We start from the raw sequence: 23,190 nt of genomic DNA on the forward strand, positions 1-23,190 counted from the left end.
GTTTTGTTCTACTTGTATGTTCGAATCCTGAACTACTGCGATACATTTCCAGTAGAAAAACATTACATTATTGATTGACTCAGGTGCTTTTATTGGTTTTCAAGTAGGTAAGTATTTGTATTTTGTTATAAAATTTTTATTTGCTTTATCTTGTATTCTGGGTTATGAAAGATAAAGTCGGTTATTCTCATATTCCTGTGTGATTTTCTTTCAGGCATGGATTGCTGGCTTTAAACAACAGATAATTTGAAGAAAAAAGAAAAAAGATGTTACATTTGAAAAGGAGGACAAATCAGCAGCTCAATCCATTACTTCGCCAGATGAGCCAACGAAAAAAAATATGATAACCAAACAATGCACTCCAGCGTTTGTTTGTCAGAAGAGCTTTCCGCAAAAGAAACCATTTCTGAATCTGCGGCACCACCTCAATCATTGTTTGCAAAACGCGACAGAAGTGGGGCAGTGGGGGAAAGACCTCCCAATAAAAAACGAAAATACAAAGAAAGTTACTTGAATATGGGATTTGCAAAAACAAATGATGGTCGGCCTCTCTGTGTGATTTGCAGAAATGTGTTGACCAACAGTTCCATGTTTCCTGCTAAACTGCACACTGAAGTAAGGTGGTTGTCTCGAGGAAAAGAGTTGACATGTTTGATGGAACTGCATGCAGAGGTAGCAGCATTTTTGATGGCCCATAACTCTATTGGCGATGGTTTTAAATGATGAAGACTGGGTGTGAAAACTGGCATATTTGGCCAACATTTTTGGCAAAATGAACGAAATGAATCTATCATTGCAAGGAAAAACTGCCACAGTTTTTGATGCAAACGCCAAAGTGGCTTCTTTTAAGAGGAAACTTATGTATTGGTTGGAGTGCGTGGAAAAGGAAGATATCGATTGCTTCCCTCTTACATAAAGCTTCTTGAATGAAAATAACATCAAGATTCAAGAAAAAATACAGAAAAATATTCAGGTGCATCTCGAAGCTTTGAAAGACTCGTTTGAACATTATTTTCCGACAGCTCAAGAGAAGGTGCTCGATGACTTTAAATGGGTACTGAATGTGTTCAGCGTGAACAAAAAAACCACCCAGCTTAAACTCAGAGGAATATGAGGTCCTCATAGATTTGACATCTCACAGCGAATTAAAAATCACGTTTCAAAACCAAAGTCTACCAGAGTTTTGGCTGCATTTACAAGATGAATTCAAAATCTTGTCTGAGAAAGCAAAATTAGTATTGCTGCCTTTCTCAACTACATATCTCTGTGAAGAGGGATTCTTTACCTATACAGGTACCAAAACAAAATACAGAAGCTGCTTAAATGCAGAACCAGACATTCGCCTGCAATTATCATCAATTGAACCTAAAATAAGTAAACTGTGCAAAAAAATGCTTCCACAGGTGTCTCATTAAACTTTTATATGTTATTTCATGTTATGTCTTAATTTAGGCCAACTGTTGCACTACAGTGCACTCTAGTTGCACTGTAGATAGTAAAATTAAATAGGAATTGTCTTCTATAATGAATAATAAACATTTCGAATAACAAGTAATGAATGAATATGTATTCGAATTGAATTGGATGTAATGATTAAATTGGAGGAACTGAGTTTATTGTATGGACCTTATTGTAAGACATAGGGTAGGTATATCTTTACAATATAAAGATATTGTAAGGCATAGGGGTAGGCCTAAGGGGCTCCACCATAGAAATTGATTCTAAAAAGGGCTCTACGAGTCAAAAAAGGTTGGGAACCGCTGATCTAGAGAATTAAATCTGAAAACAAGACTAAGAATCTCCAAATGCTACATATGGTCTACATTATTATATGGAGTAGAGACATGGACACTCTCCAATCTGAGTGTGAAAAAACTGGAGGCCTTTGAAATGTGGATGCTGTGAAGAATTATGAGGATATCATGGAAAGACAAAAAGACAAATGAAGAGGTACTAGAGATGGTAGGCATAAGCAGGAGCCTGATGAAAGAAATTAAAAAGAGAAAAGTCAGCTATTTTGGACATATTCTGAGACATAACTGCCTACAAAGGACACTTCTCGAAGGAACTGTTGAGGGAAAGAGAGGAAGACAGAGACTGGAGTGGATGAAAAATATAGAAGACTGGACCTATCTCTCATATGAGGAATGCAGCAGAGAGGTGCAGAACAGGACATGGTGGAGATACATGGTAGTCAATCTCCTGAAGGGAGAAGACACCTGACAGGACAGGACCTGTTTGTCCATAATAAGAAAGGTTGCAACTGTAGGGCTCCTGGTAAACTCCAGCTAAATCCAGAGGTTGTAGCTAGTCTTTGGGGTAGTAGATAAGGGCTGCTAGCATTCTGTGTGGTTTATAAGTGGTCACAAGATTATGTTTTTTTAATATCTTGGCCACCCTTCTTGAGATGTCATGGATATAAGGGACGGTGATGGATTTGCTGTAATCTATGTTTGGAGGGGCGGTGTGGGTACATAGTGTTATAATTCTTTTTAAAAAAGTGTTTTTTTTTTTTTTTTTTTAATATGTGGGTGAGTTCTGTGTTGAGTGCAATGTTATCTGAGCAAATTAATTTTGCCCAGTGAACTAAGGTTTTTATAGTTCCAAATTGTTGGGAGAGAGAGAGTGGGCAGAGGTGATGTGAATGTTGATGGATGTATCTAACTGTGTGTGAGAGTTTTCTTTAGACTGAAGATCAGAGATTCATTTGGTTGTCTTGTAACTAGGGTGTCTAGGAAGGACAGACTGTTGTTACTTTCTGTTTCTGTTGTGAACTGAATGCTTGGATGTTGGCTATTCAAATGGGATAAGAAAGTGTGTAAGGTACCCCAGCCTAAACACCAGGATTATTTTTTATTCAAGCAGCAATACAATGGCAATCTTTTCTATCCTTGCAATGTCCTCAAAACTTTAGTCCACTGCCTACCATTCACCCTAGATCCCAAATCTCATCCACTTCTTGAAGTACAGCTCCACCAATACAGTATATAGCACTACATCCCAAAGTATAACACCTTGCAATTATTAACCTTATAACTACAACCCCACTAATCTGTCCAAGCTAAAAATCACTCTTCTTGTAGAGAATTAAGATCAGCAATACTCCTGATCTACCTAACCTTGCATCATCAGCAAACATTTGAAGATTCCCAGTCAATCCACATGAAATATCAACAAAAAAGTTAAACAGTAGAGACACACATCCACAACCCTGAGGCATGCCACTGGTCACCTTGCTTTTCTGAGACACTCCATCATACACAACTTGCTGGTAAATCTCAGAAACCCAATCTGTTATCCAATTCTTTCTCTTATTGTAATTATCAAATGTCTTTGCAAAGTCCAAGAAAATCACTGTAGATGAATCTCACTTATCCAAGGCATTCATCACCTTATCATAAAATGTAAGCAGATTACTAAAACAAGACCTGCCCTTCACAAACCCATACTGATCATTATAGAGAATCTCATGTCAATAAACCCAATCCTGTATTCTATTCCTAATCAATTTCTCCAACACTTTGATCATAACTGCAGATATACAGATCAATCTATAATTAGAAACTTCTGTCCTAGAACTGTGCATGTGAAGAGGTACCATTTTGCCTTCTTCCCACTCCTTAGGAACCATTTCCAATGCAAGACTTTCATTAAATAACCAGGTCAAGAGCATGGCTAACTCTTTTGCACATTTAAAAAATATATATGGTGATATGTAACCTATTCTGGTGGCAAACGATAGTGAAATTATGACTCAAGATTAGAAAGTTGAGTTGTAGATGAGATAAGTCAGATGCAGAATGAAACAAAGAGAATTGCAGTTATGTACAGAAGAATGAAGAAAACAAATGACATCCATACGAAGGAGGTAATGAATTACTCATGAGCAATATTATATGGGGGATTCAATTATTAGAGGTGTGGTAAATGAGAAGATGCACAAGGTTTGTTTTCCAGGAGGAGAATGTAAGACCATATATCAGGAGGTTGTTGAGAGAGATAAAAGATAATAGCATGTCAGGAAAGGTGGTCAGTATGACAGATATGACAGTGATGAGATGAGGTGGAGAGCAAAAATTATAAATGATATGTTGCTCTTCAAATGACTCACACTAAATCTTTCCAAATGACTCACTAAAGCCATTCAAATGCACTCTATTAATCTTTACAGCTTGAAGGATGAATTGACCTGTATAAGACTAACGGAGTGCATTTGAATGACTTTAGTGCGAGTCATTTGGAGATGAGAGATTTCTGCTGGAAGGGAGAGTAATGAGTGCAGAGAATGAATCCGAGCTTACTAAGTGATGTGAAAGAGCGAGAGAATTAGGAAGATGAGATTGAAGTGGTGCTTATGAATGAAGAAGTGTTTAGCATGAGTGTAGAGAATAAGAGAACAAGTGTTTAAGAAAAACAGGGAAAGACTCAGGGTGGACAAGGAAACATAGCATGAGAAAAATCAATGCTGAAAGAGGATGTGAATGAGTGTGTAGACAAGAAGGGAATCAGATGGCCTAGGATGTAGAGAAAACAGCTGGATTTGAAGAAGTTACTGGGATGAGTAAGGAGAAAAAGGAATTGCTTGAAGAAGATACAGAGAAATTACATCTAATAAGTGGTATCAGTGAAATGTGTTGTAGATCCAGGAATGAGCTGTTATGTTTGCATACAAATGTTAGAAGTATCAGAAACAAGGGAAATGATATAGTTGCATCGATTGAGTTCGTTCACCCAAAAATTAATTGTTGGAATAAGTGACATGGTTGGATGAGGATAAGATCCTGATAGGCATAAAAATGGAAGGGTGGGATGTTTCTGTGAAGACAACAAAGTAAAAAGGGTGATAGTGGGCTACTGATGATAGAAAAAGAGTTATGTCCATACAAGATAGAGATGCAAAGGGAAAATAGTAGCAGTAGTTTTGAGGCAGTATGATGTGAGACAGAGATGATTAAAATGAAATAATTAGTCGGATGTTGCTATAGGCCTAGTAATGTGGAGGATAGTGACCATGAAATGTATAAGCAAAGTAGCCAAGCAAATAGGAAACGAGTGATCATAATGGGTGATTTTAATTATGGTAATATAGATTTGGATGATGAAATAGCAACAGGAAGTAAAGAAAATGATTTTTTCCTAGTTTTTGAGGGACTACCACCTCAGGCAGTTAACAGAGGGCATGCGAGGATGGAGGGTTAGGGTTTGATCATCTCATCAGAGGATGTCATTATAAATGAGGTGTCAGTCTTGTTCCAGATGTCAGAGTAACCATGAAGTGACTACCTGGGTGGTTGCCATCAAGGATGTTTATAAGGAAAGGACATATGTGGAACTACAAGGCTGGTGGTTATAAGAAGCTCAAGACACAGATTACAGCTACATGGAATGAGGAGTTGGGTGGAAAGGAGATCAATGCTGCTTGGGTGATATTTAAGAACTATCCAGTAGAAGAAATGTCTAAATGTATTCCAACAGTCGGAATGTTAAATAAGGTAAGTATGAAATGGATGAATAAAGAGATTAAGCATGCAATACAGAGAAGGCTATGAATATATTATATTTCGTGTGATGATACTGCGTTCCCCCTTTTTATGGGAGTTCAAGGTACCATCTGGTCCCCCCCCAAATTTTATCTGGGCTCCGGAACCGGCATAGGCTGACGAATCAGACCTATGGCTGGGTCAGTATTCCTGACTGTAATCCGTGTATCCTCAGACCGGTTTGCCTGCTTTGCAGGATGAAAAACACCAGATAAACTGGTGGAAAAAACCCTGCTGTCCACACCCAAGACTAGCTAACTTGGCTATGGCTGAGGAAGATCCTTAAGCTCCTCACGTCGTTGATGGGAATCGAACCTAGGACACTCCTTCCCCAGGCATATGCTTGCAAAAGCGCAAAGCCACTACGCTAACCGCGCGGACAAGGCTATGAAGGCAACATAAGATGGGTAGCAAATGTGAAGTACGAGGAGCAGTTAACTAATTTAGTAAAAAAAAAAATCCCTAGGAAGCTCTTTTAATATGTATCCAACAGAAAAAGGAATGATTATGGTAGGATGACACTGATTTGAGGAAATGGCATAAGGACAACTGGTCCGGTATAGTTGAGATATTTAATGAGCAATTGATAAAGGTGTTTCATGCTTGTGAATGTGACATCATGAAGACAGAGTAGTAGATGAGGAGCAGGAGTGTGTGAGAAAACTGACCGACTGACTGTGTGTGTGTGAGAAAGAGATATATGGGAAATTGTGCAAACTTAATGTTAATAATTATGTTGGAGGTTTAATGGACTTTTTACAGCACTCACAAAGAATTAAAATAGAATTTAATACTTCCTATATTTCGTCCTAGTCACTAGGACATCTACGGGGATTACAAAGACAATTAATGTAACATGCACACAAAAACTTACAATACTAAGCCCAACCACGTGGGTGACAATAAAGTCCTATCTAGGTGGAGCGCCCTCTAAGGGCAGTTGTAGGTGGCCTGGAATGTAAGGTGGGACCTCTGGCGATGACTGTTTCCCAAATCTTCGGAAGCTTAATGCAACCGTATTTGTTAAGATTTGGTTGGTTTTTGAGAGCTGCTGCTGCTTCTAAGAAAAGTCTCTCTTTCTTGAATTTGCTGTGGTGGAGCATGGTGGTTTTTTTCCATGATACTCTGTGGGTGGTGTCCAAAACATGGTCAGCCAAGCCTGAATGGCCATAGTTGTGTTTAACGATGTACGACTTGTGTTTCTCTAGGCGGATGGATGCTGATCTGCCTGTCTGTCCAAAGTACGCAAGCTTACAGGAACAGGGTACTTTGTAAACTCCAGGCAGAGAGAGAGGAGGGAGCTGATCTTTCGTAGAACGGATAAGGGTAGCCAGTTTGCGGTAGGGCTTATATGCTGTGTGTAGGTTATACTTTTTTAGTATCTTAGCTATTTTTTCCGAAGTGCCACGGATGTAGGGTATGGTGATGGCATTTTTAAATTCTTGTTGATGAGAGGGACGGGGAATGGGGGAGGAATTGATTATTTTTTTGATACTGTGTTCGCTGTAGCCATTGGAGAGGAAAGTTCTGTGTATGTGGTTAAGCTCAGTAGTGAGGGCGGTTCCACTGGAACAAAGATTGTGGGCCATCAACTCTGGGTATTTTGCTTGGAATAACAAAATCTACAAGCAGATAGATGGAACCGCCATGGGCTCCCCCCTCTCACCCCCCCTTGCCAATTTCTATATGGAAGATTTCGAAAAACGAGCCATAGACTCAGCCCCACTCAAACCTTCTATCTGGCTAAGATATGTAGATGATGTGTTCTCTATTTGGCCTCATGGCCCAGACACGTTAGATTCCTTCCTTGGTCATCTCAATAGCCTACATCCAAGAATCCAGTTTACTATGGAAAAGGAAAAGAACAATTGTTTACCCTTCCTAGACACCTTAGTCACGCGCCTGCCTAATGATACACTTGCCTTCACTGTATACAGAAAACCCACACACACAGGCAGATACATTCACAAACTCTCCCACCACCACCCCTCACAACAATATGGCATCATTAAAACCCTTACCAAGAGAGCCCACAATCTTTGTTCCAGTGGAACCGCCCTCACTACTGAGCTTAACCACATACACAGAACTTTCCTCTCCAATGGCTACAGCGAACACAGTATCAAAAAAATAATCAATTCCTCCCCCATTCCCCGTCCCTCTCATCAACAAGAATTTAAAAATGCCATCACCATACCCTACATCCGTGGCACTTCGGAAAAAATAGCTAAGATACTAAAAAAGTATAACCTACACACAGCATATAAGCCCTACCGCAAACTGGCTACCCTTATCCGTTCTACGAAAGATCAGCTCCCTCCTCTCTCTCTGCCTGGAGTTTACAAAGTACCCTGTTCCTGTAAGCTTGCGTACTTTGGACAGACAGGCAGATCAGCATCCATCCGCCTAGAGAAACACAAGTCGTACATCGTTAAACACAACTATGGCCATTCAGGCTTGGCTGACCATGTTTTGGACACCACCCACAGAGTATCATGGAAAAAAACCACCATGCTCCACCACAGCAAATTCAAGAAAGAGAGACTTTTCTTAGAAGCAGCAGCAGCTCTCAAAAACCAACCAAATCTTAACAAATACGGTTGCATTAAGCTTCCGAAGATTTGGGAAACAGTCATCGCCAGAGGTCCCACCTTACATTCCAGGCCACCTACAACTGCCCTTAGAGGGCGCTCCACCTAGATAGGACTTTATTGTCACCCACGTGGTTGGGCTTAGTATTGTAAGTTTTTGTGTGCATGTTACATTAATTGTCTTTGTAATCCCCGTAGATGTCCTAGTGACTAGGACGAAATATAGGAAGTATTAAATTCTATTTTAATTCTTTGTGAGTGCTGTAAAAAGTCCATTAAACCTCCAACATAATGTCCTCACAGCACTTAAGCCTCTACACAAGAATTAATGTTAATAAGGCTGTGGGACTTGATGATATATCACTACATATTTTTAAGAAATGAGCAAGGGAGTTGACATCTGCCTTGATATTTATTTAATACGTCTTACACTGGGTCAAGTTCCAAAGGAGTGGGAGGAAGGCAAGATTTTATTGCTTCATAAGGAAGGTGACAGAACTCAAAAATTAAATTATAGGCCAAATCTGAGTATCATGTGTTGTGAATTGTTGGAGAGGCTGGTGGGAACCAGGATACAGAATTGGTTTGACAATAATGATATTATCTTTGATGGACAGCATTGATTTGCTAAAGGGAGGTCATGTTTTCGTAATCTACTTATTTGTTACAAGGTGACAGCTTCATTGGACAAAGGGGATGGACACACAGCAGTATACTTAGATTTTGCAAACACTTTTGATAAATCACTGCATGATAAGTTTATAGTCAAACTAGAGCAGATGGGGTTGGATATTAGACTAATGCATTGGATTGGAAATTGGCTATCTCATACATGTCAGCAAGTTTTATGGGGGAGAAATATCCTGGAATTCACTAAGGGGGGGGGGGGTATGCCTTTCTGAAAGATATGGCCAAGGAAAGATCTGAATGGAGAATGTATTATTATTATTATTATTATTATTATTCCTGATACCTCCAAGGAGTCCGAAGACTCATCGCGGGAGGACATCTTCAACTGTCTCTACACCTTACCTCTACTACGAATCAACGCCATCTACCGCCCACCTCCAACACCACCACAACTAGTAATTTTTGTCTGTAAATTGCGTGTGTTCTGAAGGGCCGATTTGTATGTATGCGGGATGAAAAACCCGAGTTTCCGGGAGAAAAAACCCTGCTACCTCCGTATGAGATCGGCTAACTCACCATGTTCATGTTCATGGAGTCACCAGGAATCGAAAACGACTTGATGGAACATAACAACAAATGCCTCAGGGGTGTGTTTTAGGGCCAATGCTGTTTAATTTATATATTAATGTTACTGGAGAAGATTTGAATGGCAATATTCCAACTTTGCAAATAATGCAAAGTTGAGAAGGACTATGAGGAATAAACTAAGTGAATGGGCATGGGAGTGAGGACATCAGTTCAATGATGTGAAATGTATGGTTTTAAAATCTGGAAAACAAAGATGGGATATAGAATTTACACTTCGTGGGGATTAAAAGTACATTCACATGTAGGGATACAGAGGTGGTGGTGCCTCTGTATAAGGCATTGGTTAGACCATATATGGACTATTGTGCTCATATTTGGTCACCTAAATTTCATTGATGTGGAAACATTAGAGAATGTCCAAAGGAAAATAACCAAAGTGATATCAAGTGTTGGTTATAATGAACATTTGGGAGAATGTGGATTACAGAAATTAGTGGATAGGAGGAAAAGAGGAGATATGATAGAGACTTTCAAGTTAGTTAAGAGATTCTATCAGATTAATACAGAAGGAACTATAGAAAGAGTGGAAATTAAGATAGGAAGAATGAGAGGCCATCCTTGGAAGTTGAATAAAGATATGATGAAGAAAGGTGTGAGGAGTAGATTTTTTATGTGGAGAGTTGTGTGTGGAATGCATTGCTGGTTGAGTGGGCCTCCCATGATGAATCTGTTGATTCCATAGAGGTTACCAAAATAATAATAATATATTGTCGGAGATGGAGGAAATAAAAGATCTTTGGGTGATGGTGGATAAAGATCTAAAATTTAGTGGACATGTTGCAAAATTTGTGAGGACAACACAACCAATTTTTGCAATGATGCAGAGGACACTGAGTTGTAGATGTATGGAGATTTTGGTTCCATTGTATAAGGCTTTGATTAGACAACACATATAGAATACTGTGCAGAGATTTGGTTTTCAAAATGATGAAGAGATGTTGGAAAGGATCCAAAGGCAATTGAATAAGGTAGTTTCTGGAATGTTGCTTATGCAATAAAGGTTGAGAAGATGAAATTTAGAGTGTAGTGGATAGGAGGAAGAGGGGGGGGATGATATGATATGATAGACGTATAAGTTGGTTAGCAATTGTTATAGGATTAATGTTGAAGAAGTTTTTCATAAAATAGTGGAGATGGAGGAGAACAAGAGGTAATTCCCAGAAGCTGTATAAGGGTCTGAGCAAGGAAGTGACAAGCATGAAGAATTGTGAACAATTGCATGTATTGCCTGAGATGTCTGCAAAGAATTTGAATTTTATTGAGGCATGATATAAAGAGCTATGTGTATGACAAAGGAACCTTCTAGACGAGTCTGACTTAATGGGATCTTAGGATAATAATTCCGACAACTTTATTAACATCTAACCTAAGCAACACTTAATACAACTCTGATTCTTTCACTTTTAATTCTCCTAATACTTGCCTCATGTCTACATGTTGCATAGCGTCGTTCACACCACTATGAGATATACTGATGAAGTGTTCATTAAATAATTGCACTGTATCATTTGCTATGATTACTCTGCTACTATAATTGGGGTTCTATTCTTGGACCACTGCTGTTTAATCTGTTCATTAACGATATAGGGAAAGATCTAAGTGGAACAGTTCATTTGTTCGCTGATGATGCAAAGTTGGGGAGGGCGATAGTGAATGCAGAAGATGTCAAAGTCTTGCAGGATGACTTAGATAGATTGGAGTTCTGGGCTAAGGAGAATGGATGTCAATTTAATGTGACAAAATGTAAGGTTATGCATTTTGGGGTGAAAAGATTAGCAGCAGTATACCACATGGGTGGAACTGTACTCCAAGAGATTGATGAGGCCAGGGGCTTGGGAGTGTTGGTGGATAGGGAGATGAAGTTTAGGGGGCACATTGTGAAAGTAGCTAAATCAGCTCATCAACTCACTTGGTTGTTGAAAAATACCTTAACGAGCAGAGACAAGCAAGTTATTGTACCTCTGTACAGAGCCTTGATAAGACCTCATCTTGACTACTGTGCCCAGATTTGGTCACCTCGGTTCCTTCTTGATGGGGAGGAGGTGGTTCATTCCATAGACCTGCTAAGATGATAGCAGGTCTATGGAATGAACCATATGAGAACAGGTTGAAGATTTGTGGGTTGCAGAAACTGGTTGATAGGCGGAAAAGGGAAGATATGATTGAGACATTCAAATTGCTAAAAGGATTCTATAAGATTAATTCAGAGGATATTTTTGAGATCAGGACTGGTGGTGGGAGCTGGGCAAGAGTGTGGTTAGCAGTGATGTTAGAGCTGGGTTCTTTACTTTTAGAGTGGTAAATGAGTGGAATAAGCTGCCAGAGTCTGTTGTGGGTGCTATGACAGTGAGCGAGTTCAAGGCAAGGTATGATAGATACTGTGAGAATGTCGTATAGTTGTGTGGACATGATGTTTAGGGCCTCCCTCGAGTCTAAGGACTCCCTGGAGTAGCCCGAAAATAATAATAATAATAATAACTATCCCCCAGTATCCATTTGCCATATAGCAGAAAAATTCCCTTGGACTAACTTTGACCTAACTGGCCAATCTCCTCTCATATTCTACTTTTCTTTTTTTTAATCATGCTTGTCGCTTTTCTGGCATGCAGTTTATATTCTTCATACTTCTGTTTACTGCAAACTATCTTGTACTTCCTCCATAACATTTCTTTCGCCACTCCTTACTTGATTTCACTGTTTATTCATTTCACTCCTGCGCAATTTATTCACTTAACTCTTGGTATGTGTCAGATACTGTTTTATCATTTCACATGCACTATCAGTATTTTTTCTGCACAATTCATCAACCAAATATATTGATGGTAGTTGACTAGGGAGCTTCTCATAATCACCCACCTTAGTCTCACATACTGCTTATACCTTCTTGATAAATCTTTTCCTGTTGGATTACCTTCCAAACGAATACCTAGTGGCAGTACTGATACCACATTCACAACCTGTGAGGATATCACTAAATCCTCTAGTTGCTTCCATCACATGCTGCTTACGATAGTTATCCTGCAGAAACTCTACCAACTCTACTAATGTTTATTTTACATTAACATTCAATGTTAATGTAAAATGTAGAAGGAATTTTTCAATACATGATACATGACGAAAGAAGAAAAAACAAGGGAATCACCCTGGGAGTTACATATAAATGGTTGATGATATGTGAGGACTAAATTTTTTTTTTGCTGAGGGAGTGGTGAAGAAGTGAAATGGAATACATGCAGCAGCATGAGTTTTCTATCAATAATGATAAGTATGAACCTCACACAATGAGTTTTCAGAATCTATAAAAATTCCCAAATAACATGCAAAGAGTTGCATTTTCAGACATGGATATTTCCTGAAATTATACCATTGTCATTAGAATTTAAAAAAATAAAGAAATAGTCAACATTGGAACTATGTATTGTTTGGATCTTGTTAATTTCAGGAGATTTTTTATGACTGGTTTAACATATTCAGATTCACTGTATAAAGATAAGACAATATTAGTTTATCCACTTTATATGGTTAGGTACTATTGGTAGTATAGGTTCTTATAATTAACTGTATACCGTGAAAAATAACTTCTATTTTGTATTTGTGGGATTATAATTTTCTCTGATAGTGTAGGTCAACCTTTGGGTATGTCATTCATTTTTGTCTTCTTTATATGGTACTTAAGAAGCTTTGTTACTAGGAGAAAAGAAAAGCGCTCTACAGGCAGTTTCACCCATAGCTTGAAACGATTTTGTATTAACTTCTGTACATCTATGTTGAGCATGAGCTACTGATTCCATTTATATATATATATATATATATATATATATATATATATAAAAACACTCATTACCAATCCTGAAGGCATAACTCAAAGATGCATAATCTAAACATGAAATCAATAAAGAACTGAGAGAACAAGAATGTCCCTTCAAATAGCTCAAGCCACTGTGGAAAGGTAAGTTTTCAATAAGACAAGCCTTTTTCTCCTTCCTACTCTTGTAAAAATTCTATACTTTTGTATGGATGTGAAAGTAACCTTATTAAGAGAAGATGAAAAACAAATCCTAGTTTCTGAAATTAAACATTGTAGAGCCTCTTAAGAATAGCTATATTGAATGTGGAACCAGTGAGAAGGCATTTAGAATTCCAATCAAATTGCCAGAAGGTGTAACAGTTATATTGACTTCTTTTGATATTCATTAGCATAAGAATTCATCATATAGATCAGTGACAGTGATAAACAATATATAAGGAAGATGCACATAGGAATTATTCCTCTTTGGTGATAATCATGTAACAGCATTGTAACAATCACAAGAAAGCAAATGAAGTGATTTGGACATTTTTATCGAATTGAATGAAATGCTGAGAGTTGCATTAGAAGGTTTATCTTCATGGAAATGGGGATTTGCATCAGAGACAGGACTACAAATCAGTTGGACTGACAAGAGAAAAAATTATGTCCTCTTATCTTCATTAAATGAGAGAGAGGGAATAAATTCATAACATGTTTCTTATACATGTCCCAATGGTCCTATAAGGACCATTGGGACATGCATAGGAATAAATAAATATAGCAAGCTACATTTCTAATCAGCAGGGAATAAGTGCTTGATTAGTTATGACCAAATACTTCCTGGAGTCAAAGACAAATAATTAATGACTGCAATTATTTTTAATGCAAATAAATACAGCTTATAAATGGAAGTTAGAATCCAGTTCTGGGGGAGAGAGAGAGGCAGTACACAATTCCATCTTTCTTGGAGGAGGAGGATCTTGAACTATCCAACTGCCTACTCGTATTTGCTGGTCAAAAAATTGTGTTCATTAGAACTACTCATCTCAGAAAATAAACCATCATACTTTATTTTCTCTTATACCACCCTCACGATGCATGCAAAATATGCTCAGATGGAGTTCCAGACCCGATATGTGGAAAATAAAGTTAACTGAATCAGTTTTAACATTACAGGAGATTTAATTCACCATATAACTGATTAAATTTATTACTGACTAGATGTGAGGTAAGGCGCAGCATGCATTATGTTTATAAAAATATTCCTTACGTAAAACGTGAAATGCCACTTCTGAGCGCAATAAAACCAACAGTAAGGAAATTCATGAACTCCAAATGTCTGTACGAAACACCTCCCTAAACAAAATGCACTTTAAACCCACTAATCTCTATTAAAGAATACTAACTTCCGTAAAACATTTTCCGGTTGTGCCAACTTAGCTCCCTCTTGTGGACATCTAGTCATATCGCCAGGGGGCGTAACATGGTGGTATTGATTGCATGGACATTCGTTGGCATAAGAATTCGTAAGATGGATTAGTCATTTGGATAAAGCATTATTTTGAGCTATTGAAGTGGAGAACCATGGATTGATTATCTCTTTTTTTGGTGAAATTTTGTCCCATTAAAATGGAATTAATTAAAAAGCCGAAGGTAATAAGCATCCTGCATCTACCCTTGACTTATTCTTACACTTATTTTTTAATAATTTCTACCGGTTTTATATTGTGAATTGTGTGCATCACAAACATAAGAATTAATATTCACGTTTGTAATAAGACTAACGAGTATATAAACAAGAATTAATCATTCCGGTATGTGTTTTTATTTACTGTTTCTTTAGAACATTTCAGCTATAGACACAGAACTTGAGATAACAGCTGTCAACATGCCATGTCAAATGAGAAACAACGGAAGCATGACTTAATATATACCTTTTTAGACAGTTAATACAGTGGAGTGAAAAGTGGGAACAGCATTTCGTAAACAAGGACAAAAAATACATTTTTATCCAGAATAGTTTTCATTAAAAAAAAACAAACTTGCTGTTTCCATATTACACTTATGATGGAATGTAGTTTACTTCCAGGCAATGATCTCAATAACTGCTTATTTTCGTTCAGTGCGTTGAATGGTTGTGAAAAAACAAATATGTTATCAACTAAGTAACTGTCACATGATAATAAATTTTTCTTATATATTTGAAAAATTAAAATAAGACATTTTTTTTCTTCTTTGCATTAATTGTAGTGAATGAAATAATACTTTTTTTTTTGTTTATTTCTAGACTTTTAGAGTGATGTTTTTTTTATAATTTCTCCAAATGTATGCATTAAATTGACAAACCAAAGTTTACTTTTGTCACACTGCTTTCTACATTTTACTATTCCTTTTATCTTTTTTTTTTTAATTTCTTTTCCACTACCTGCTTGAATGATCCATTTTAATCCCATAATGGATGCAAGGAACTTTTTTCTTAGGCATTTTCAGTAATGGTAGTTTTGTGACCAAAGTGAAACAGACCAATCTGGAAACATGAAATTAATGAATAAAACACTTCATAGCCAGAGTTTACCCCAGCTTTTGAAATTTTCCAGCCTGGTTGGCTGAGGTTTTATTGTATCTGCTCTCCAACTTACGGGCTGCAGATTCGAATCCTACTGATGCAATGATTTATATCTGATGATAGGTGGAATTTCATTGTCCAGTGTGAGAACTGTTACCCTGTATTGGACACCTGCATATTTTGAAATAGTTCTATGTTTGGTCTCTAGAGTAGAGTTTTTGGATATATGTCTGCAAGGAGATGGGCTTTGCATTATGGAATACTAAGGAAAGTGATGAGAACTTAGTCCACCTTTGCCACGAGTTGTCCCGGTCTTGAAGATACTTCAGGCACAAACTTTGTTTGCTTACACTTGGATAAAGGATTAAACTAAATAGATAATTTATAGTCTAACCAAGTGAAAAAAAGATTCCAACAGGTTTTGGATTGTTTGGAGTCTAAATCAAAATCATTAGCTCACTCATGGCTCTAACACTGTGGGTAGGAAATGCATAAAAAAATTACCCAATTCAGAAATGTATTTCCAGCTTTGATGATGTGGAGAAACTCTTGTGTATTGATATAATGCTAATGATTGGGTGACTGAATTTTTTTAAATGACTATTGTAATAATATATGACAATATTATAGCACCTTAGATGGTTAGTTTGGGTTTTATTAGTGTATGATCAAATGAGGTCATATTACACCATCTCTAAGTTAAAGCAGTATATGAGATTTGTCTTTTTTTTTTTTTATAAGTTTACAGTCTCTTGTAGACAGCAATAATATTTGTGTATCCATATACAGTACATGCATATCATTATTACTTTCTTGATATGTACCCTCAAGGAGTATTAAGTCTACTATGACAGCAGCACTACAAGATTCAGTTTACTTTATTATTAATCTGCTGTCAACAATTTTCCTCCAAATTAGTCTATCACTTGTCAGCACTACAGTATTGCCATGTTTAATATTTCATTCTTCTAAGGTGCTTCTGACTGAATCAATCCACCTCAATCTTGGTCTTCCTCTGGGTCTCTTTCCTGCCATCTTGGCATCAAACCGCTGTTTTGCTAACCTCTTCTTACCTGTTCTATTTAAGTGGCCATAACATCTTAGATTAGTTCTGCTGACGCATTCTTGAGTGCTAACAATATCCAGTTTCTTTCTTTCTATCATCTTCATTTTTAATATGATTCTGCCATTGGTTGACTTTCCCAATTTTCTCGTAACTCTCATATCTGTTGTGTCTAGTTTTCAATGAAGTGTTTTATTTCTAACCCAACTCTCAGATCCATAACTTAAAACTGTTGAACACTATCTTGTATATTGCTAATTCAGTGTTTTGTCTCATGTCTCTCTTATTCCATATAAATTTATTCAGCTGGCTACCCACAATACCAGCTTTGCTTATTCTGTTGTTTATTTCCAGATTTAACCTGCCATCTTCACTAAAAACCATGCCTAAATAGCTAAAATATTTTACTTGTTCTATAGGTTCTCCATTGAGAATGCACTGAAGTTTATTCTATGTTCCTGCCTATTTTCTTAGTTTTGGCTTTTTATTGTTGATTTTCATGCCAAATTTGTTACTTCTGTTATGCAATTTAGCTATTGAATCCTGGAGAATTGACTGGATGTGTTTAGAAGTACATCATCTGCATAAAGCAAAGAACTAAGTATGATATCTCTGATTTTGATATCAGGTTTAATACTTTCTTTCATAATGCGATCCATATAGATGATAAATAAGAATGAATTTAATGTGCATTCTTGTCTTATACCTGATTTTACATCAAACCATCTTCCTGTATTTCTTCCAATTCTTACTGCTGACTGACAGATTGCATATAGACTGTGTATAGCCCTGTATAATGTTCTATTTACCCCATATAATTGCGGTGTTTTCAAAAGCTTTTTGTGTACATTGTCTTATGTGTTTTCCAGATCTACAAAACTACAGATTCTTGTTATATGATATGCCCAAGATTTCTCAATTATTTGTGTTAAAGTGAAAATCTGATCTTGACAATTTTTGTTTGGTCTGATCCCAGCTTGTTCTTCTCCAGGTATCTCTTCCACAATTTTTCTCAGTCTTTTCATGTCTTTTCAGTTTCTTTTACTTCTTTTGTCCATCATGGTGTTTTATTTTTCTATCCTTGCAAATAACTTCACCACATACCTCTCTAGCTGAATCAGTCAATGTTTTTTTTTCAGAGTTTGCCATTGGGACTCCAAGGTTTGGTTCTTGTTTTCAATCTGAAGAGGCTATGGACATGATGTATTTGTGCCAGTGTGAAAGTCAACGAAGAAGAGAAAAACTAATCTTGGCAACTTGAATATTATCAAAAGTGAGCAGTTAATGTGTTGGAGGTCTCAGAGATGTGAGACACTGGTATATGGACATGTATTGAGGAGGGCTTAAGGGTGCCTGAGCTGTATAATGATAAGCATGGAGTTATTATTATTATTTTCTGGTATCTCCATGGAGTCAAGAGACTCATCATGGGAGACCTCCAAATTAATCATTATGCACAAAATCCTATTATACATTTCCTGGAATCCATTCGCTATCAGGAAACTCACGACCAATTCTGGCAATGCATTCCACCTCACCAATCCTCACTCAAAAAATCTGGTCTGCACATCCCTACTAACCACACTCTTACACAACTTCCACAGATGGCCCCTAGTTGTCTATTTGTCATATATTGAAAAATTTCACTTTGCATCAATTTTATAAAACTCCTTTACTATCTTAAAAGTTGATATCATGCCCCCACTTTTCCTCCTATCAACTAAACTTTGTAACCCACAAACCTTCAACCTATCCTTGCAGGGAGTATTCCATGGACCTGTCACTGTTACTTGTCTCTGAATTATTTCTGCCACCTCTTCGTCCCCAAGAAACCCCAGATGAGCAAATCTGTGTGCAGTAGTCAAGATGTCATTGAATCATAGCCTTATAAAGAGGGATAATAACTTCTTTATCTTTACATATTAGCATGTTTTTCAACATTCAAGTAATCCTTTGAGCTATTTTACCAACTTTTGCAATATGCCCTCTGAACTGCAACTCTTTGTCCACCCAAGTTTCTAGCCTCATCAATTTCCTGCAATCCAATACCATCAATATGATATACCATGTGCAACTTTTTCAACCCAAAGTGCATAACCTTACATTTTGCAACATTAAGTTGACAATCAATTAGAAAGAGAAGGCTGGGTAGACCACAATCATTATCTTATGCCACAGTGCTTATTTATTTAAATCACCCTACAGGATATCTGCATCACCTTTGTCAACTGTTGCTCTCCCCAGTTTTGCATCATCAGCATACAAATGAATATCCCCTCTTAAATATTTCCCTATGTCATTGATATACAAATTAAAGAGTAATGGTCCTAGTACCAACTCTGTGGTACTTCACTGGTCACCATCATTCTCCTAGATTCCACTCCACCATATACTACTCTCTGGTGTGTATCCTTTAGCCACCCCTTATCCATGCTAGCCTCATATCCATTCTCATTTGTTCCAGTTTTTGTAATAGTTTTCCATGTGGTATTCTATCAAATGCCTTTGCAAAGTTGAGCAGTATCATGGTGGCCCAGCGTTTCCCAAACTTTTCTTACGACGGAACACTTCACAAATCCTGAAATTTTAACAGAACACCTTGGTTAGAGTCGAGTATCATTGGTCTTGTATTCAATGTATAGTTAAGCGCACACTATCGGCAAAGCAGTCTGTATCGCATTGCAAAAATGCGACAGCGCACACTACAGGTGTGCTGGGCCTCAGCGCATCGCATTGACTTTGCTTGTGACAGCACATTTCCTAGAAACGTGCTGTATGTAGTTTGCTACCTCTGTTTTGGAGCCACTTTATGCAATGGTACTATCTTACACTCTTTTCACTCCCTTGGAACCCTGCCAGAGCTGAGACTTAGATTGAGCAACTTTGTCAGAGGCAATGCCAATTCTCTTGCACATTGATGTAGTATGTGGGCTGATATGCCATCTAGTCCCTGTGCTCACATTCATATTTTTTGGTATGCTGAACACCTGTTCACCTGCTTCAATGTTGATATTCATCTCTGTAACAGCAACTGTAAAATCACCACCTGGATGATATACCTTTGCAAAATGATCACTCAGCAACTGAACAATTTCTTTTGGTTCAGTCACCTTGCTACCATAAGTTGAAAAAGAAAATCGAAATTATGATATGAAGGAGAGCAATTCAAGTAGTAATGAAAAAAAAAGAACTGAGTAAAGGAGGAAATGCAAATTTCCCTACTTAGTGCAGATCAGTTATACTGCTGTAGAAATGTGATATTGCTGATGCTTATGGGAAGCCTCAAGTTCATCTTTGGCAAAGGACATATAGGTTTTTAATTTTGCAAAACCTAGAAAAATGTTAGTTTCTCATTAGTTTACAATAATACCATTTTTAAGGTTAGCAACACAAGATTGTGGCAGTTGTATGCCTTAGTCTCATTACCCATACGTCTACAAATCATCAGCAAGAAATGAATTCGACTACCAGTGATGATGGCAATTGACTTCAGAGTCTGATACTACAAGTTTTCAAAGTTAGGGCCAAAAGGTTCTGTGTACTTCCCTTTGGAAATGAAAATGTATTGGAGTATTTATTTTTATTATCTTTTAATTGTTTATTTTTTTATCTATTTTTAGAAAATGCTTAAAGGAGGCATTACCCTGAGAAAAAGAGATGAATGAAGAAGTGTATGTAAACAAGAATTCATGCATGAGAAGTGTATGGAAACAAAAATTCACAAACTATATGTTTTAACAAAAAAAAAGTTACAGATATGGTAAGTGACATGGTATTTGGCAACTGTCGAATATAAGGGATTGGAACCCTGCTTATATTTCTGATATCTTTGAACCTCTTGGTAGAATTTTGAAGTATCACTTTAATCCCACATTTTCCTATCAACAAAATTTCTCATCTGTTACCATCTACAAAAGACAAACTGTTGCCTCTATCTTTAGCTGGTGTTTACCAGATCCCCTGTGAATGTAATTTGACACATTTTGGACAAACGAGCCATGCTATGTGAAAAAGAATAAACGACCGTCAATACTACATTGAATACATGAAACCTCAAAGGTTTGGTTTGGTACAGCATAGTATTGACACTAAACTCAGTATCCAGTAGTATAAAAGCATGTCCTCTCCTTAGCAATAGTTTTAAATATGAACGCCTTTTCAGGGAAAGTTGTGAAGTCCTTTTACATTGGCCTAACTTGAATCGGAATGATTCTCTCTCTCTCCTTCCCAAAAAATTTGGAGAGATTCTCATTTTATGTAAACATCAAAAGTAGTTTCAATATTATATATTAATATTAATTTCTAGCATGCAGTAACCATTTTTAATTGGTAAACCAATTGTTGTATGTATTGTATTCCTGTTTGTTGATTTACTTGTTTCCACACACTGATGATATAGTGTTATTTTCAGTACAAAATATTTGTACTTCCATTAAAGTTCATTACTGGTTAGCATGTAATTTTGTTTCATTCTATCTATCTCTACCTCATACCTTTAATAAGCCAGTAATAGAACTGTGATAGAAGATATAAAAATGTAGTCAGCAGTACGTTTCATTACTAAAGAAAGAAAAAGCCATGAGAAATGTAAAATGTTGAAAGGCAGCTATAGTAATGGATGTTTAACCAGAAATGCTTAAATATGGAAGTATAAACTCTTTTGCAGTAGCTACACTGAGTACGAGATATATACTCCTAGATGTTATCTGGAGTAGAGGTCACAATGTGCTCATTTAAATATATATATATACAGCAATCCCTTGATTAATGCGTTCTTTAAAACAGGTGTATAATACCCCATGGGAAAATGTATAATTCGTTCCTCAGAGTTCTTTTTTTTGACCCTTAATTTTTTTATAAAAGAATTAGGGTATATTTCAGGGCCTAGTTAAAGGAAAACCATGAAGCTGAAAGACAATAAAACATATTCAGAATATAAATTTATTCTTCTGCTTCTTAACAAAGAATTGAGCTAACGTAGTTTGGCGGGCATTCTGTTTCTTTTTTTCATACAACTGACGGTATGGTCCTATTGCCTCTTCTGCAAAATTTACTGGTTCTCTCTTCACCAGGGTCAGTCTCTAAGCATTGCTGCTTAAAAATTTCGATTGTACGAAAAATATTTTCAAATTGTTTCTGTGCCTCTTTGGGCTTGTCAGTGATTAAATTTTCTTCAGGATCTTCCTGCTGTGCATCTAAATTTAGCAGATAAGAATCACTCAACTTCTCAGATTGAGATTTAATTAACTTAGATTCATTTGAAAAGCCTCTAAAATCATTTGCATAATGTGGAAGAATGTGCTTCCAAATGGCTTGCAGATTGCTAGCAGTAATTTCATTCGACTTTGCGACTTTATAACCAGGCTGAAATTTTTCTGATTTGGCTAGAAAAGTCTTGGAAGGCATTCGCTTCCAAAAAAAAAAAAAAAAAAAAAAAAAAAAGGCCAGTTTCATCGACATTAAATATTTGTTGATCACAATAGTCCCCTTCTTACACAATTTTCTTCAAAATCTCTGGATATCTCCTTATCTGCACTTGCAGCTTCGCTTGTGATTAGAACATTATGTAGGCTATTTCTGTTTTTGAAATGCTCAAAACAACCAGCACTAATGTGGAATTCTTCTTTTCCATCATTGATAGCCCTTTCTTTCCAGGTTACAAAGAGACAATGCTTTTGATTTAATAATGCCAGTGTATAACGGGATCCGTTTTTGGTTACAATCTTCGATCCATGTAAAAATAAGTCTCTCTAATACAATCATTATAATACTTTGATTTTCAGTGCATGCATGATGAACTTCAAGCAGCCTTGCTTTTCTCTTTGTATTCAGCAGTTGATTCACCCATTTTTGTCTTCTTGTCCTATCTTTGCTCTGGACTCACCTTGTTCATATTCTTTATTATTTCAAGTTTTTCTTCCAATCAGGTTACTTTTCGAATCATTTTCACACTTCTGTTTTTTTGCTCACTAATTCTTTTACTCATGATTAAAGGTTAGGAAAATAATTTAAAATAAAAAAGTACGGAGAAGCACAAGATATGGTCAGCAAAATGCTATGTAAAGCAGACGACATAAATTTTGGCGGTAAATTTGGAACATAGCGTACGTGGAAATAGTGTAGTATGCCATTAAAAAATAACTCTGTAAAATGTTTCAAATTGGTAACTAAATTATTTCATCCTGGTGAGTAATTTTTTAAAATAGTTAGCTATAAAAAACGTATAGATAGAAAATTTTTAAGATGTATATAAGTGCACCAATCGAATTTTAGAGACGCACTAATCGGGGGGGGGGTGCATTAATCGAGCGATTGTTGTTTACATATTTAAATCCTCCCCTTATTTAGAGCCTTATGCAGCT

The 23,190-nt window shown here is 36.8% G+C and overlaps 2 protein-coding genes across 5 annotated transcripts in view; one reads left to right on the plus strand and one right to left on the minus strand.

Moving 5' to 3' along the window:
* The window catches only part of Oscillin (glucosamine-6-phosphate isomerase Oscillin), a 120,002-nt gene extending 105,374 nt beyond the window's left edge, over positions 1–14,628 (minus strand). The window contains exon 1 of the mRNA XM_090392624.1: positions 14,470–14,628. The gene's annotated coding sequence lies outside the window, so the exon portion shown is untranslated. The remainder of the gene's footprint in view (positions 1–14,469) is intronic.
* A 101-nt stretch (positions 14,629–14,729) lies between these two features.
* Mtmr6 (Myotubularin related protein 6) overlaps positions 14,730–23,190 on the plus strand; it is a 401,631-nt gene continuing 393,170 nt past the window's right edge. For all 4 annotated transcript variants that reach the window (XR_016548365.1, XR_016548364.1, XR_016548366.1 and 1 more), the window contains exon 1: positions 14,730–14,852. Coding sequence is in view for 1 of the 4 variants with exons in the window: in XM_090393272.1 (XP_090249398.1) it covers positions 14,829–14,852 (24 nt within the window). In the remaining 3 variants the exon portion in view is untranslated. The remainder of the gene's footprint in view (positions 14,853–23,190) is intronic.

The sequence above is a fragment of the Typopeltis vanoorti genome, chromosome 5 (genome assembly GCF_054136105.1).
Source record: "Typopeltis vanoorti isolate ZY-2024b chromosome 5, IOZ_Tvanoo_1.0, whole genome shotgun sequence".
Classification (NCBI taxonomy): Eukaryota; Metazoa; Arthropoda; class Arachnida; order Uropygi; family Thelyphonidae; genus Typopeltis; species Typopeltis vanoorti.